This window comes from Passer domesticus, chromosome 1 (genome assembly GCF_036417665.1).
Source record: "Passer domesticus isolate bPasDom1 chromosome 1, bPasDom1.hap1, whole genome shotgun sequence".
Lineage (NCBI taxonomy): Eukaryota > Metazoa > Chordata > Aves > Passeriformes > Passeridae > Passer > Passer domesticus.
In genome coordinates, this window is record NC_087474.1 from 19,528,489 (window position 1) to 19,546,825 (window position 18,337).

Genomic DNA, 18,337 nt, shown 5'->3' on the forward strand with positions numbered 1-18,337 from the left:
CAATGTCGAAAAGCTTCTTTAGAGGAAGAATATTGCTTTTATTGCATAAAGGGAATTTAAGAATATATTTATGCTACCAGTTAATTTCCAAAGTGTATTTTATTTTACTTATATGAACAGTACAATTGAAGTTAATAGTACTAATTTCAGTTTTAATCATTATATATATATATATATACACACAAAATTAGACTATTGAAGTGGAGTTAGCTTCTTGATACAGCCAGTCTGCAGTGTGCAAAGATTCTGCACAGATCACATCATATCTAAAATATACCATAAAGAAAATAATTGTTGTTCAATTATTGAACAATTGATAATCTTCAATTATTATTGATGAGTTCAATTAGTCTGTTATAGCAATAAGCACACTGAGTTTGAATAAATCAAAAACTCAGAAAAACCAATTTCAAATGAGCATGATAGCCACCTCCCTTTAACATGAGTTTGTTCTTCAGCATTGCAGTTTGCTTTATGGTTTTGTTCCTGGAGAGGTTTAAATAGAACAATACACAAGGGCATCCCAGACTTAATGTGCTCTTCCAAACATTTAATGAACCAGTGGATTTCAAATATGTAGAATCTATAGTTTCCATGTTTTAAAAAAATGGTTTTTGATGTGAAAAATTTAAAAATTTTTCACACCAAAATTTTTCTATTTTCATAACAGAAATATAAAATTCCACTTCAGCCTGTGTTCATGACACTTCTTTTCCTTTGCTGACTACTTAGCTGTACAGTCAGAGGCTTAATATGAATCATTTATTTTGCAGTAGCAGTGCAAAACTCCAACTGCTTCAGAAGTGGCAAATATGAGACCTTCTAGTTCTTCCTACAAGATTTATGCAATCCATTATACACCACATCTTTTGAAAGCATTTTCTTTCAAATTCCAAGCATAGTAAATTAAATAATAGGTCTACACACCTGGATGAAAGATGAAAAAGTCACACACAGTGTTGTTTAATTTAGACAAAATTCTGTTTACTTTTATTTATCCTTGGATATCTCATTGATTGCTACATACCATAAACCTGGAATAGTGTGCAAGCAGTATATGTGAAGTCTGTTGTCTAAACACATTGTTCTTTCTGTGTATTGGGAGCCTTAACTGAAGACAAGGCAGAAGGACACAGAATTGAAGCTGTTAAATTTTTTAACAAATTCCTCTTGCCAGGATTTTAAGTTTCTGTCTAACATTTAACTAGTCTGCAGTATAAAGGTAATTCTGCAAGGTTCATATCAAGTAGTTCTTGAAGCGTTCAATAGTAGATGAAGGTGAAGCTGATAAGTCATTATAATTTTTTAAGAGCACTACAATTTTTCATTCCATAGAAGTATTTCCATATTGAATAGATAAATTTTGTAACAAAAACCCCAAAATGCTGTAGAACTTTTCATTAGAAAATAATCTCATATAGGCTTCAGTTTGTATTTCTGGAAATAGATTGCAAGTAAAAACCATTCAGCTTTATAAGGTTTTGAGTATGTGTGTGTGCAATAGGAATATAGAAGCAAAATATATATTGATAATATCAATCATGAAGGCCAAGAAAACCACTTATCTTTGTAGTAACAGTATGGCAGTGTTGATAACTTGGAGCTATAGTAAATAAAGGTAAACTCCCAGGGAATCTTGAGAATGAATATGAAAAACGATGCTCTCACCTACAACAGAAAAGACCTTGATCTGACTGTCTTGAAATTTATTGGAAAGGTTGGTTTGTGTTTAAATAAAACAAAGTTCACCTCAATTGATAAGCTAGTCATAACTGATTTTAAAAGCTGATTTAGATAGTGCAATTAATATATAAGCTTATTCACTTCTATTGATTAAATTTCTGAATGTAAAGAAAATCTATTTTATTAATAATTTTGAGATTTTTGGGGGTCAAAAGGTGCTAGCCAAAGCTGAAATATTAGATGAAATAATTTTGCTACTATAAAAACATTCTTTCTAATTAAGACAAGACACTGTACGTAATACTTTGAAAATAGCTGACACTTTATCAAATTTAAATAAAGGATTCAGAAAATACAGACTAGTAACCCCAAATATATACATTGTAATTGACAGAAATAATGATTTAAAGAATAACAGTAAAAAACTTATGAAAAAGAAATTACATTTCAACTCATTTATTGCAATTCCTGGAACAGGCAATTATAAAAACAGATTTGTAAAAAAACCAAAAAAGGATTAACACAACAAATATGTTTTGAAAATGCTGCTGAAAAAATGTTACACAGGAACTACCCAGGATATGAAGTAGTTACAGATTAAGGAATAAAATATCTCCATGGATTAAAACATGGGAAATAGAAACAAGGAGCAACTTTATTACAGCAAAAGTAGAGCAGAGGGGTGTTTATGAAAGTTCTGTGATAATTTTTGTGCTTAATACTTTAATAAATGTTTGGGAAGCATAGCCAAGTGGGATGACAAATCTTGCAAATGGAACAAAAATTTAGTTTATTTCAATCCAAGAAAAGATTATGGGGATATTCAGAAAGTTTTCATCAATTGGGTGAATGAGCGGTGTGATAGCAAGAGAAACTGTAAGCTTAATAAATAGTAACCATGATATTACAGCAAACACATTGAGATGCTTATCCTCACCACTGAGTTCTGAATTTACTAAATTAACTGAAGACAAACCCAGTCATCATTACAGATAATGTGGGCATCTAAAATCAATAAATCTGAGCAAATAAATAGGGGAAGGAAAGTAATACAGAATTCTGATGAGAATTAGACAAACTGCCTATCAAATTTCAAAAGATTCTGATCAAATGCATGGAAAACATCCAAAAAGAAATTTTAAAATGGAAAATTTTTACTTCAGAAAGAAAATAGGATTTCTTGCCTCAAATCTGCTCTGAAAAAATCTCAAAAGAAACACAACAAAGGACAGCTAAAAGTAGTAAAAAATAAAAACGGATATTAAAAAATGGGATTGAGTCATGCCTTTCTCTATGTATCATAGTTTAAGAAAGTCTTCATCACTTCATGAAGTCATAAATTGAGAAAATCAAATGAGAAAAAAAACACCTTACTCATAATATGTGATTAATTTTTGATGCCTCATTCAACACTACATTGTCAAAGCAAAAAAGTTAGAGTGGTTTGAAGAGAGAAGAGGAATTTGGGTGGAGAAAATGAGTAGGTAAGATAGTAGGAATATTCAGAATTAAAATAATAAATATTGAAAATATTTTTGAAAACTAAAGTTTAAACCAACTTATAGCTGTCACATTGAGATGACATGTAGGCTCAGATTAACCTGTATTGGCAAAAACTTCTGAGTTGGGTCATTCAATCCTGTGTGTAAATTCTTTGTCTCAATTTTTTAACTACAGGATTCTCAAACTGGATTATATTTATCACTTGAACACAAAAAGCATCTGTGTATGTGTAATATTGGTACCTAGTGTAATCTAAGAGCGTATATACTGTGCTCTTTTGCCAACTACTCATTTTGCACATTATACACTTGCTGTTGCCAGTGGGTGTGTGTTTTGAGGCTGAAAGATGAGCAGCTGCCTGTGTGCTTTGGTGAGGAGGGGGAGACATAGGTTTTGTTTGGCACAGCTGCTTACCTGTACATGAAGGCCCTGGACCTGAGACATCCAGGTGTCTTCAGCATTGAAACACCCACCCCATTCTAAAGTAGATAGACTTGGACTCTTTAAGTTCTACCGAACAAGTAGCATTTCAAAGATATCCTGACCCAGTTTTGGAATTCTTCCGCCTGTATATGCCTGTGTCTGAGGTATCTGGGCTGAGAGGCCATGGTCACCATGCTTAGCTGTGGGAATGAGGAGCCTGCATCCCCAAGCTAGCAGAGACTGAGCCAGGTGTCAGGATAGTGGGTGCAGCCCACATTTTTGAAGCATCATGTCACATTAGCTCAGGCTAAGGATGTCCCCCTTCCAGAGCCAGTCCCAGCAATGCCACCTGTGCTGGCTTAGCTTCCCTGTGCACTTGCACAAAGAGCAGACATTTACAAGGTAACCTGCATAGTCAAATGTCATCCTTCAGTCTGCCACCTGGGTGCTCTTCAGGCCCTTGGAAGAAATTTCCCCTTCTCAGGTTGGAGCCTTAGTCTTCCTCCTGTATTGAGGGTGGTGTTTATGGAGACCCACCAGACTGTCACGGTCACCCTGGCAGGTGGCTCTTTGGCCTCTGAGGTGGGGCCTGGGCATATTCCACCAGTCGGTCTCTGGCCAGACTCCCAGGTGTTCCCAGTCTCAGACACCTATTTCTGTGTTTCCAAGAACCGCGCTATTTTCTGTCACTTTTTCTGAGGTGGGCTGTGCCCGCTGCTGCTGCCTGACGGTCAGCAGCAAGGCCAGGTACCATCCCGCCAGGATCTGCCCGCCGGTGGAGGCTCACCCGCCCCCGCAGGCTGCGGCTGACCCGGGGAGACCCGCGGCGCGGAGGGAGGAGCGCGCCGGGCCATGTGAGCCGCTGGCGGCGGCAGCGGCCCTCGGGCAAGACAGATGGGGTGAGAGACAGCGCCCGGTCCGGCTGTCAGCGCGGCCCCAGCCCCGCCGCGAGGGAGCCCCTCCTCCCCGCCGTGTGCGCCGCGCTCCCTCAGGGAACCATGGCGTCCAGCGAGGAGGACGGAGGCGGCAACGGCGCGGTGGAGGAGAAGGAGAACGGCAAGAAGAAGAAGAAGCTGGGCGTCCTGGCCACGACATGGCTCATCTTCTACAACGTCGCCATGACGGCGGGGTGAGCGGGCGCGGGCGGCGCGGCGCCTCCGCGGGGCGCGGAGCGGCCGGGGCGAGACGGGGCCCGGCGGGGTCCGGCGGGAGGGCCGGGACGCGGGGGAGCCGCCGGCAGCGGGGCTCTCCTCGCCTGCCGAGCATTGCCTAATACGGTGCAGCGCTGCCAGCCGCCGGCGCGTCACCCCGCGCCCGCCGCGGAGGTTAAGTATAGCCGGGACCGGAATGCCGGGCGGGGGAGCCGCGTCCCGCGGCGCGGCCTCGCCGGATGCGGAGGGGGCTGCTGGCCGCCCCAGGGAGCCGACCCCCTCCTCGGTGCCGCCGGGGCTTCAGCGCCGGGGTCCCGTGTGGGCTCGGGTCGGGGCGCCCGGGCTGTGAGCGAGCGGAGCCCGCCCCGCTCCCGGCTCGCTGAGCTGTCCAAAGCCAGCCCGGCCCCGGGCAGGAGCGGGGAGCAGCGCCGGTGGGGGCGGCAGAGCAGCCCAAGAGGTTCATTTGAACTTGTGCGAGGCTTTGCTGTGAGGAAAGAGGGTGTTTATTTTGAATAACAGATCATAAGAGCAGTCAGGTTTATGTGGTTAGTGCTCGAAGCACATATTCTCACTTCTTGAAAATTTTCCCTGTTCACTAACTCTTGCGGGAAAAAAACCTCAATCTATTCATTTCCACGTGTTTAAAAGAAAGCTAAGAACGAAAAAATTTGCAACTTCTAGTGTGATATTTATCATGAGAACAGTTTTACTTTGGTTACTAATGGGTGGTCTCACTGCCCTTCGAATCCCATAGAGTAAAACTAACACGCCGCAGTTGAGGCAGGAGCTCAGGCACTGCTGGAGAAAGCCAGGAATAGGATTGTAATGGCTTTCTTCTCACGAGCAACTGTGAGTCTTGAGAATGTATTAAAGTCTGTTCATATATTACTGCAGCACTTTTTGAAAAGTGCTTTTACGTGAGGTTAATGTTACCTCATTGAATTACCAGTCTTGTGCTCCATGTGTGAATTTGCTAATGAACACTGAGTCTTGCCACTGACTTTTATATGTCTCTAAAAGATTATCGAACCATATTAGTTTTGACCTTAGGTGCTGCATCAGTATCTCCCACTTCCTTCTCTCTCATTTTCCATTAATATAAAAATTAATTAACACATGCAAAATTTGATTTTTTTATGTGGAAACATTAAAAAAAAGGAATAAATTCTTACAATCATTTATGGGTACAATTTAAGAGAAAAATAAATATTTTAAATACAGTTATACTTAACAGAGACGATACACAGGATAAATATTTAACTAGAACAGTATATTTGTCTAGTTGCCCAGGTAGTGCAATATAGAAAAATGTTTCTGGAGTTTTAACAAACTAATGTATAACTACATGTTAACAACCATTCTAATAAAAAAAAAAAAGCCCTGCAGCTTGTCTTTGTTTCTAAACAGATTTAAGGGACTAAAATGACAGATCAATACTCAGTCTTGCTGAAAGTCCCAACTGGAGATTCTGCCTTTATTACAGAAAGTGTTTCCCATTTCCTGGTGATTTGTAATAATCAGTACGAGAACTTTCTTGAGATCCAGAGTCAAAGCCATGGACAGCTGAATAAATCTATCCACAGAATTTTATGTTTACATTAAAAATCCTTTGAGAAAAATACATTTGCCGTCTTTGATTCTGAGTGTAGTCCAAGATTACTTCTCTCTGCAATGCTTATGCTTTGGTTGTGCAATGAGATGCAGAAAATGCCTTGTTAGGTTAAATGTCTTATGACTTCTCAGTCTAAGTTGCATACAGAGTTGTTGCTGCCACATTTGTGCTGCCAGCTGGATGTAAACTCACTATCACCTTCCTCTTGTCAAGCACTTCACTGTAAAACGGGGCAGCTCCACTGTGACAGCCTACCGGTGATATTCCAGTAATTCTTTGTTTCCACAGTGGTTGGAGACAACCTGAAATAAATGCTCTCATATTTAAAATCCATTATAAAATCTAAGTAACACTCACAGGGGAAAATTTTGGAGCGCTGACAGATCAGATTCATGGGCTTAAAGTAGAAGGGATCAAAGAGGGGAATCATTCCTGCTGTGTGGGGAAGCCAGGCTAACTCTATGTGAGTCTGAAATGCTGTCATGAAGTGCTGGAATGGGGCACACCAAGTGACTGCATAGCAGGCGCTGTGCACAGGAGCTCTTAGGGGCTGACACTGAAATCCGTGCCATGCGAGGTGAGCGGGAGCTGTCAGGATCCAGGCGGCTCTCACGACCCTACACCAGGGTGGATCTGACAAAAGATTACTCTTTCCAGGCACTTTGTTTCCAGTGCTAGCCTATACCTTATGCTCAGGGAGGACTACAAGAGGACAAGTTAAATATTGGTCCAAATGTTTATGTAAATATCTCTCTGAGTGTTTATAATCTCTCTGAATCTGCCTCTGAGTATTTCTGAAGCCCTTCTGCTTTGTCACTTGGGCCCTTCCTTAGCCAGAACTCATGTTGCTGTAGAGTATACTTGCTATGGTTTTGTGGAGAATGAAAGGACTGAGTAATTGTTCCCAGCAATTTCACAGAAGACATTAAACTACAATTTTTGTCATTTTTGATTTTTATTTTTACCTCTCAAAATAGCCATCCATAGCTCTTGTTATGCCTATGTCTATGTTAAAGAATTTTTGTACTTTCTTAGTTTTTTTGGATTGAAACCTGAAGTTTTCAGTCTTCTTGCTAATGTGGTGTTTTAAGAATGAGGTATAGGTCTGAAAGGCTGAGAGAGTTGGGTTTTTTCAGTCTGGAGAATGGAAGGCTCCAGGGTGACGTAATTTCAGTTCCTGAAGGGAGCCCACAGGAGAGCTGGAGAGGGACTTTTCACAAGCGCCTATAGTGATAGAATAAAATATAGTGGGTTTGAACTGAAAGAAGACAGGTTTAGATTAGATATTGGGAAAAAATTCTTTACTCAGAGGGTAGTGAGGCACTTGCAGAGGTTGCCCAAAGAACCCCTGGATGCCCCATTCCTGGAAGTGTTCAAAGCCAGGTTGGATGGGGCCCTGAGTGACCTTGTCCAGTGGAAGGTGTCCCTGCTTATGGCAGAGGGGGTTGGAACTAGATCTCTAAGGTCCATTCCTACCCAATCAATCCCATGATTAAGATATAGTACACTGTTTTCAAAATCCTTATAAAAATGGGTTTATTACATGAAAGGAATTCCTCGTGCCTTGGATTATTTTAGAGTCTGTGCAGGTGGTGGGATGAACCCACAGTTTAGATGTTTATTTTTTATCTCAATTTCTATTCTAAATCTCAATATAAGTTTTATGTCAAATTCTACTGCAATCAAAACATACTGTTACTTTTTCTTTCTTTTACTTTGGGAGGGTTATTAGTTGTCGTCATTGTTCAGTTTCCTAAAAAAAATGTATCCAACCCCCTCAAATGTGCTAGTTAAATATGTCTGCCTCTTGAAGTCAGGAGCAGAGAACACCCTTTCTTTCATCATTTTGGAGTCTGATTTTTAAGTTAACTTTTAAAGCACTTCTCAACACTTCGGAAAACATAATTGTAGTGGTACCTTTGTTTGGACAATCACAAACAGGAGCATTAAAATGTGCATAAATTCCAGTCCTTTACTTTGACATACTTGCAACTCAAAGAGTGACTTCAGTGCCAAGCTCATCATGTGGTTTCAAATAACAGTATTTAATAGTCAAGATGCATGAGGATTTAACAGTAAAAATATGTAGTCACTGGTGGAGAAAAGTCTGATGGATGGGTGGTTTTGGGGGGGTTCCCTCGATTAAGTCAGTCCTCGGAAGGCAGCAAGTTATTCTCCATTACTTTCCAAGTAAAGAGATGAGTGTAATGTTTACATAATATTATATACTATTTGTGTCTAAAGATATTTTTAAAGATCTAAGAACACTGACAAGTGAAGAATCAAAGTTAACCTGTGAAGAAAAATACTAAATTATTTATGATGGATGGATATTTTTAGAATTCTAATTTGAAATGTATCCATTCTCTTTCTTTTATAGGTGGCTGGTATTAGGTATTGCCATGGTGCGGTTTTATATACAGAAAGGAACACATAGAGGCTTATTCAGAAGCGTTCAAAAGACGCTTAAATTTTTCCAGACATTTGCTTTGCTTGAGGTAAATTTTAAACATTAGTTTGCTTTACTGGATGCTGCATATCATAGACAAAACACATTATTATCCTGAATTTAAAATAAAAATATTATATTAGTACTAAAAGTCCTTTTTACTTTATTATTTAATGAAGTTTTGGGGGTGGGACAAGGTGATTACTTGAAAGAAATCGGCATGTGTTTTTCAGACTTAATTCTACTATTTCTTTAAGTCAATGGCTGGGAACTGCTTTGATTTGAGAATCTTTACTGCAAAAGGCAAAATCTTGAAGGCATTACAACCAGCAGATCAGCCCTCTAGTGTAGTAGATATCACCATCTCACAGATTATAGTTTACCTTATATTCTTTATACTGGACTTACTATCCTTCTGTGCCGTTCCTGCTTCTGCTTATTTCAAGACAGGATTCACACACCCCATATAATCCATTGCATGGGGTCTGTGCCAGATGTGCAAAGTATTCTTTAAGTAATACTTTTGCAAACTATGCACTAGTAGTCTCAGTTCTGGTACATCTGTGGAATGAAGCTTTATTGATGGGTTTATGGAGCACTTGCAGTTCTTTCCCAGGCACAGCAAAGAATGTCTATCTACATTTTAATTTTTTTTTTTCTCAATCTGCCTACAATGTCTCTAGTTCAAACAATTGTTAATATCATGTCACCAGCTGCAATAGGCTTTTGTGCTGTTAAACTTTCACTGTAAGTGATTCTGTTCAAACCTGCCAAAATAATGAAAAGCACTTCATTTGCTAAACATTACTGACCAGGAAATACACTGTATCTAAAGCTTCATAGCTGTCATTGACAAAAGTATAATAATGTTATTAATCTGTAATGAATGCAGAACATTTTAAAATTGCTGTGTGTTTAGCGCTCCTTATGTGACTTCCTCTACACTGTCCTGTAAAATTCTTCTTTGAGTAAGGTAAAGGAAGAGAAGCTTACTAGTTGAATAAATTGCTTTGTAAGTATCTAAATGTCTAATATTTACAATTAATTTGGAAAACAAATGTCTTTCATGTATTTGCATAGCTCAGATATTGAGACCATCCCCACACTGATTGCCAGGGCTCTGCCATGTATTTATTTCTTTTTAAGACTGTTAGTGGGAGACAAAAGCCAGAATTGAGCCTAGGTTTATATTAGTGTCAAAAGGCCATGTTTATAGGGTAGCTGGTAACATGCTGCACATCAGTAACCTCTGACTTATTTTTATTTACAGGTAATCCACTGTGCAGTTGGTGAGTTCTTTGTTTTAGTTTCTCCTGTAACTAATGAAAACATGAACTGTGGAGCAGAGATAACATGTTTCTCTTTTTAAGGAATAGTTCGCACATCTGTGCTTGTGACTGGGGTCCAAGTGAGTTCAAGAATCTTCATGGTGTGGTTCATTGCACACAGTATAAAACAGGTATGTGTCTGAGCAAGTTATGTTTTGATTGCTTTTAAGGAGAAGCTATTACTACAGTTCTCTTCCAGTTTCACAAGGAAGACCAAGCTAAAAATTAATTCTGTTCCTGTAGAGAATGCTTACATATTTGAGTGCAATTTTGGAAGTTAGGGTTGCAAAATAGAATTTCTGTGATTCTTGCCAGGAGATGAAGTCTGGGTCTAAGCTGTGAATCAGCAGTGTTTTCAGCATCATGCCTTCTGTGGTCTGCCTAAATGAAATCAATTACTACTATTATTTACAAGCAAAACTACCCTAGTGTTAACAGTTCCCTTTCAAAAATTTTAATTAGCACTTGCTGAATTAATCTAAATAAAAGGTAATTTTATGTCTTTAAATTTATGTCTTGAATTCACATGGATAAACATGGTTGAGATTTTGCTATTCTTTTAGAAACCTTCTTAAAATTTTAATGTTACGGTAATCTTAACATTTGATGACATCCAGTGTGTCACAATGGCACTTAAGGACCTGTGTAAATGGAAATGGCTTATTTGCCTGGCTTTGGGTGGCTCTTGGAAGGCTAGTGATCCATTAGTGGAATGAAGCAAGCAGTTCACAATAGTAGTATGACATTAGGTTCAGTTTGTGAGGTATGCTTTCTATGAAAGGCATGTAAAAAAATTAAGTGATAGATTTTGTGCTCCTGAATTTCTTCAGAACTTGAAAAGCTGAGCCATTAAACTGTCTCACCAGCAGATGGCAGAGGCCTTTCTGCAGATGAATTATCCTAGTACCTGCCTCAGTTATCAAATCTTCATTTCTTTCCACAAGAACACTTGTTTTCTACACTTTTCTGTTTTCTGCATCTTTTCATTTGACATGGAATAAATTCAATGGACTTTTCATAGGGTTAATTTTTTTGTTCTTTTTTCTTGTGTTGTTTGTTTTTTCAGTTTGTTTTGGTTTTTTTTTTTGTTTTGGTTTTGTTTGGTTTTGTTGTTTTTTTTCTTTCAAGCTAACTTTTTATATTTTTCTGTAAAGCAAAATGTCTCAAATATTAACAAGATTCTTTATATTGAATATCTACATGTGAGCTGGATTGTAGCACTGCATTTTGCCTTTTTTATTATTTGCAGTGGACTAAATCTTAAGCATATCCAGCAATTTATTTTATTTCCTCTATCTTCACTACTGTAGGCCAAGATGTGTCCAAGAAGAAATACATTTGAATGTATGTCTGATTGTATTTCACGCTGCTATTGCTTAGCAGGCATGAATGTTCAGGGTCACTTTAGGTGGTGAGAGGCACGTCAGTGATAACAGCCAAAGCCAGACCTCCCCACTTGACTGCAGATTTGCAAGGCAGCAGATAGGAATTCTCTGCATACTTATTTAAAGCTCTTCTGCTTGGATTTAGCACTGTGACATGAATCCAAGTTTGAGTTATCAGTGTTTGTCTCTAATAGCATGAGGCAAAGAACAGCCTAATTCTGTCTTTACCTTTGCGTATCTGTTTGGGTGTCTTTGCACTTCAGTTGCTGCTATTTGTTTGTGATTTTGGTGCTATTTTTATGTCTCCATTTTCTTTATGATGTTGGTGAGATCCTTCTGCTAAAATTGCACCATCTTTGACTGGCATATTGAGGGTGTGATTTTATGAGCACTTATAATTATTTTTTACTTTTGTCAGAGTTATGGATTTTCAGCATCTTGGAGATATATTAAGCTTTGTCACCATGTTGCATTTTATTTTGAAAAATAATTTCATTTTTTTATAATTTTAACAAAACTTGTGTTGCTTTATTCTATTTCACAGACATCCCTGGAGCTTTTCAGCCTTCAGGCATAAAAGTGTGTTACAAAATTCCTCCCCTCTTAAAGGAAAGAAAATTACATGTGTGTAATTCTTCCTCACAGAAGGTAGTGTTTGTAATAGATCCCCGGGTGCCTTCTTTGTATTTGGGGACTTTTATTTATTTGTTCACTCAGAGTGAAATATAACTGGTGTTTTGAAACAGCAGAGATGTGCTACTTACTGATGAGGCAGTTTAATGACTCAGAACTTAAATCTTACATCGGATTGTTGAGTGAGCTTACCCAAAGCTCCTGATCTACCAGCTACTCTTCATTTAGTGAGCCATCTGTGCTCCAGCTCCTTGACTATCTCAGAGCTCCCTGAAGTCTGCCAAACTGGATCGTCTGTGACCAAGTTCCAGTTAGTAGGTTATATAAAGCAATTCTTTTGTCTAAAGTTTCATGGAGATTTGCATTATATATTGAAGAGGAAGCAAGATAAAAAGTAGGAGAAAATCTAGGAAATGGAGTAGTGAAATGCAGAATGATTAAAAAGTGATTATGAGAAAAACATACCTTCTGTAGCATTTTGTTGTTCTTGTTTTGAGGAAAAACATAAACAAGTAGATAAACCACAAGTAGAAGAGGGATAGTTAGATAGTTTTGTGGAATGTAGGAAGAGAATAAAGAGGAAGAATAAACGTAATTATAGGGTTTTATATTTTGATATTTGCATAATGGGTGAAGATTGCTCAGTTGACAAATGTCTGTATGTTAGTAAACACATATGATAATGAACTGTACATGGTAATGGTTTCAGCATATCACTTTTGTGCCAAAATTTTCTTCCTTTACAAGGTATTAGTTCTGTTCTGTATATCTTAAAGAGAAGTCTGTTGCAGTTTGCACAGAAAAGAAGCCTAAGGATGAAGAAAATGTTGGTTCTTTATACTTCTGCAGATCCAGAATGAGGAGAGTGTTATTCTTTTTCTGGTCGTATGGACTGTGACAGAGATTACTCGATATTCCTTCTACACATTCAACCTGCTCAACCATTTGCCATACTTCATTAAATGGGCCAGGTGGAGATGTCTTGCACTTGAGTTTCTCATGATTCTGTGCATGTTGGTTTCACGCATGCTGAACTAACACACAGGAGAGCAGATGTTTGAGCTTTGGTTATGTGTCAGCAAAGTGCAAGTCAGTTGCTTTCTGCACTTGGGATCGTTGTTGCTTGGCTTAATATGTTAAAAATATTTTAGCTGAGGTTTTTGGAGTGTGTTTTTTTCTTTGCTTTCTGTGTCTCACAGTTTGAACTCTGCTTTCACTTTTTTTTTTTTTATTCACTTACTCTAATTTTTTTCTCCATCTTTTTAATTTTATCTCATCTTTTAACTTGCAGTATGACTCTTTACGATACTCTGAATACAGTGCCCAAAATTAAGCACCTGTGCTTTGTGGATGTTAGTTTTTTGAAAATGTGGGAGTTGTTGTCATTCAATCTGTATTATTACTTTACAAGAAGTTCTGCTTTATCAGAGCTTTTGTAAGATTGTATCCATGTAGTGAAGTTAAATACTGACTTAGTTTAGGCCACCAAAAACTGAGTTCCAAATCAAAACTATTTTGATTTTGAAGCATTCTTAAGGTTGGACACTAAATCACATACACTACAGAGACTGCGTTTGTTTATCTGGAGACTTAACTGGAATAGTATTCTACGTAGTCATTATTTGAAAAATACATGTAAGGCAGACTTATTATGTTAGAAGAATAATATCTAACTTACATTCAGCACAGGCGACTCTATTTAATAGAGTTTGTTTGTTATTTTCCTTTATTTTTGTTTAATAGATGATGCAGGTTTGATGGTTCTAATGCACTTCTTTAATATGTCTGATATTTGTGTCCATCCTTATAAAACATTTCCTTTTTGCTAGTGTCTAAGTGAGAGACTTGTCTAAGCACTAAATGACAAACTTAGAGATAGTCAGATTGACTATCATCAGTAGTTTTTTATACAGACTTCAGAAAGAGAAATACACTCAGAACAAATTACATTGACAGATAATAATTTTTGCCATCAGGTCAGTGTGCCTTGAATAACAGAATTTTGTTTCCTTAATACAGACAATAGGGAAAACCAACAATCTCACTGAAAAGACATATTACTATAAAATGTGAAATATTAATATAAACAAAACATTTTAAAATATATAATTTTTTTCATAGAGTCTAAAATATCCCTTCAAGATTTATGGATAAACCAACAGCACAACTGGGCATTAATTTAGTACCAAGAGAGATGGAATTTCTGATCTTTAGCTTCTAACTGCATAGAGACAATATGTAAGGCATTAGTTCTTCTTATCTAATCTACATTCTTCTCGGTGCTGCCAAGCAATAGGACAAGAGGCAAAGGGCAGAAACTGATGCACAGGAAGTGCCACCTGAACTTAAGGAAGAACTTCTTTAGTGTGCAGGTGACCGAGCACTGGAACAGATTGTCCAGAGAGACAATCCAGTGTCTCCCACTCTGGAGATGTTCAAAACCCGTCTGGACACAATGCTGTTCCATGTGCCTTAGGATAACCCTGCTTGGGTGGGGAGGCTGGACCAGATGAGTTATTGTGGTCCCTTCCAACCTGAACTATTCTGTGCTTCCTCTCATCTGTGAGTCTTTTAAGCCCTTTTGCTTCTAGGAGGATTTCATGCTTAGGTGCTGCTGTTTTGGATCTCATTTCTTTTGGTCAGGGAGTGCACATTGTACCTTTCTCTCTCTGTGACAGCTCTCATTGCTGTTCCCTATATGAACTGGAGAATTGTTCTCTAGGAGAGCCTGCATATCCATGGTGCACTGTGTGAAAGGACAGCACATAGCCTATTGCTTACAATTTTCATTTTGTCACTGCTTACAGGGCCTTTGGCATTCAAACCACATTTTCTTTCAACTGGATGCTTTGCCTTTTATTTGAACGTCATCTCACTTTAAAACGGATCTGATGAGTTTCTGGCATTGTAATTTTCTCTTTTTATTCCATTTTCCATTAGTGGTAAATATAGTATTCCTATGTTGTAGTGAGTAAAATAGGCTCCTTATGCTTTTCAACATTGTCATTATCTTCAAATATTTTGTAGTACATACGGTTGACCCAGTGGGTGTGCCCTGTGGTGAAAATATGTAGGATCATCTGAGATTCAGTCCTGGTCTGAATCCTGTCAGTGACAACAGGAGTAAGAATAGTACATTTTTAAAAAATCATTATTGGAGACTAACAATTTGAGGGTTGTTCTATTAGAAAGAGATAAAAACATTCTGATACTTCACTGTTTTTTAAACAAAGCACTGAGGAATGCATTCTCTTGTCAATCTAAGCATCTCTACCAAAAGTAACTGAAACTGATATTTTGTGTCAAGTCAGGCTGTGGTCCCTGATTCTGGTGCCTGAACTGCTTTAATACATTCTGTGCCACTAATAACAACAAGACAAAATTTTAAGTTTGTGGAGTGTTTCTCACAAGGTTTTTTTTTAAATTATTCTTCAATGCAGATACAACTTTTTTATCATTTTGTATCCTGCTGGAGTTGCAGGTGAACTGCTAACCATATATGCTGCTTTACCCTACGTGAAGAAAACAGGAATGTTTTCACTGAGACTTCCCAACAAATACAACGTCTCCTTTGACTACTATTACTTCCTTATTATTGTCATGTTCTCCTATGTGCCATGTAAGTACTGTTTAACTGTAGAAACATTTTAACATCATAAAAATAAATCTTCAGCAATGCTATAAACACTGCCAGTACTAAAATTTGCTGAACACTTTCTACTGTAAGAGCCTACTTTCTGTTGTGCCAAGCTTTACTGTGCTTTAATTGGTTAGGCTGAAATTTTCTGTCCTGTTATCTGCTTAGGAACATAATCTGTCTTAAAAATTTCAATGAAAACTTATTTCTTGGACTTGGATGAAGTAAGAAAAGTTTTTGCTTACACACAGAAATGTCTGTATCTGCGTCACTGCAACTTTCTAGTGCCTCTCCCACTTTGAAGTAATGACTTTAAAATGGTCCTGTAAGTTGTGCCAGAGATTTGCTGTGGCTTTTTACTACTAATAACCATTTACCTTGGAAAAACCATCATTCAAGCGTGCTCAGGAAAAACTTGAAGCAGTATTCTCTAAGATTTCATTCTCACAGAAATCAACCCCCCCCCAAACCTCTCTGAACATCTGCAAACCCTGGTTTAATCAGTTTGTCCTTGTACTTATGCATGCCAGAAGCCATGGAGGTAACATTAGAGAGAGTATCTTTCACTCCCAGTGTTATTTCCACTGCTACCTAAGCAGTGAAGACAAGGAGAAAGCAACCTGATATACTGGATATTCCACCATGAATAGGGCTAGGCCAAACTAGGCAAATGTAATATTTTAGATAATATTAATAACAGAATATATAATATTTTAAAATAATCTGTACATTGAGGCAGCAGATTAGAGAGAGAAATTGAAAAGCAGGAAAATTGAAGTTAAAGGGTCTGTGATCTGCATTCATGAAAGGTATTCATTTGGGAAGGCAACATTCAATATGGACTTTTACAATATGAACACACACTTAAATTTTTTGCCTCAAGAAGTCATGAAGGCCAACAAGAGAGATTTATGTCAACAAAAAGCACTCTAAGGTGCAATAACTTACTAACAGTTTTACATCTGTTTATGTAACAACACTTCAGGAATAAATCCAGTTTTCTAGCCATTAAATATAAGGATCGACTCTGTCAGTAGGACAGTAATATAATAGATGACAGAGGGACAGCAAAGAGTGATCTCCTTACTTCAGACTTGAACAAATAGGGTAAATTTGTATTCTCCTCCAAGTCTTCAAAATGCTGAGGACAGATTTGAAGTCTTCAAGCACTACCAGAATGTGGTTAACTCCTCTTTCTACAAGGAAACTGTCGGAGTGAAGTTCCTTGAACACAGGGTTTTTATTCAGGGATAAATGAGCTTTGAGTAATTTTTGGTTTTTTAGATCACTGCAATGTTCATGACTTGTTCTTATTCACCTTAATCAACTCAACCACTGTGTACCATAATTTTTACTCAGTTCATCGTGCTGTAAAATAGTGGTTTTCCATTATGGGATCTGTTGAATTTTTCCATCTAATTTGCTTTCTTTTATACTTGCTTTGATCAAGTATTTCCACAACTCTACTTCCACATGCTGCGGCAGAGAAGAAGGGTGCTTCATGGAGAAGTGATTGTGGAAAAGGACGATTGAATCAAGCTGTGTAACCATGGTGCTTTCAGTGGAAAGAAAAGAAGAGAGGGTAAAGACCCAAAACTTCCTCTGATTTTAAACATGGAACAAGAATAAACAACTGTGCCTGTGCCTGTGGACTGTATTATTTTTGCAATTCATATATTTTGAGACCTACGTTTTCATTCTCAGATTCACTTTGGTTTTTAATTGTTCATTTCTTCAAAGAAATATTTTCTTATTTTCAATAGGTTCTTATTTTCAATAGGTAGCTTTAAGAATTAGAATAGTTGGCTACTGTGCATTCTGTTCTGAAAATTCTGTTAAGACCTGTAGTCAAAAACTGAAGAGTTGATAAGTTGTACTGAAAGTGAGTCTTCTGGAAATCAGTGTGTAAATTAGGTAATGTTTTTCATAGACTAGGTGAATTGAATGGAATGTTAAGTAATACCGTTCCAATTATACGTACTGTAGCACGTTGTTTAACATTTTTTGAATACATGCAGAATTACAGAACGACTTTTGAACAGAGTTGAATTCTTGTCAGTGCAAATTTAGACCTCCCTGTATTTTCATTTGTAATTTTAAAGATACTTAGGGTAATAGATATAATATTAACTGGTTAAAAGTTTGTGCTGAGGAGAAGACAAGATATGCCTACCTTTCTCCAATCAGTGGCTGGAATGGGACTCCTTTGCAGTGCAAAGTTGATTGTCAGCATGTTTCCTATTACACATTTAAGTTATGTGTGGAGAAAAATCAGTATTGCATTGAAAATCTGTAGCTATGGTGAGATATTTGACTTCTTTTCAATAGCTCAGTGGGATAAAATATATTTAAAATATCATCTTAAAATATAAATTGTGCTTTGATTCATCCCATTGGGCAATTTTAATTTTTTTAAAATTAATTAATTTAATTTTAAAATTAATTGTTTATACTGTGTTGACCTAATTCTATTTCATGTCTTCAATAATCTGCAGGAAGGATCTACAGTATATTGAAAGAAGTTAAAGATGAT

General features: G+C 37.7%; 1 protein-coding gene across 1 annotated transcript; it reads left to right on the plus strand.

Annotated features, from left to right (window-relative positions):
- Positions 1–4,463: 4,463 nt before the first annotated feature.
- On the plus strand, positions 4,464–17,461 carry HACD1 (3-hydroxyacyl-CoA dehydratase 1). The gene is made up of 7 exons (XM_064408722.1): positions 4,464–4,738; positions 8,753–8,870; positions 10,092–10,110; positions 10,192–10,280; positions 13,017–13,138; positions 15,608–15,786; positions 17,255–17,461. The coding sequence occupies exons 1-7, from the start codon at positions 4,608–4,610 to the stop codon at positions 17,335–17,337; spliced, it is 741 nt and encodes a 246-aa protein (XP_064264792.1). The 5' UTR covers positions 4,464–4,607; the 3' UTR covers positions 17,338–17,461.
- The last annotated feature ends 876 nt before the right edge of the window (positions 17,462–18,337 follow it).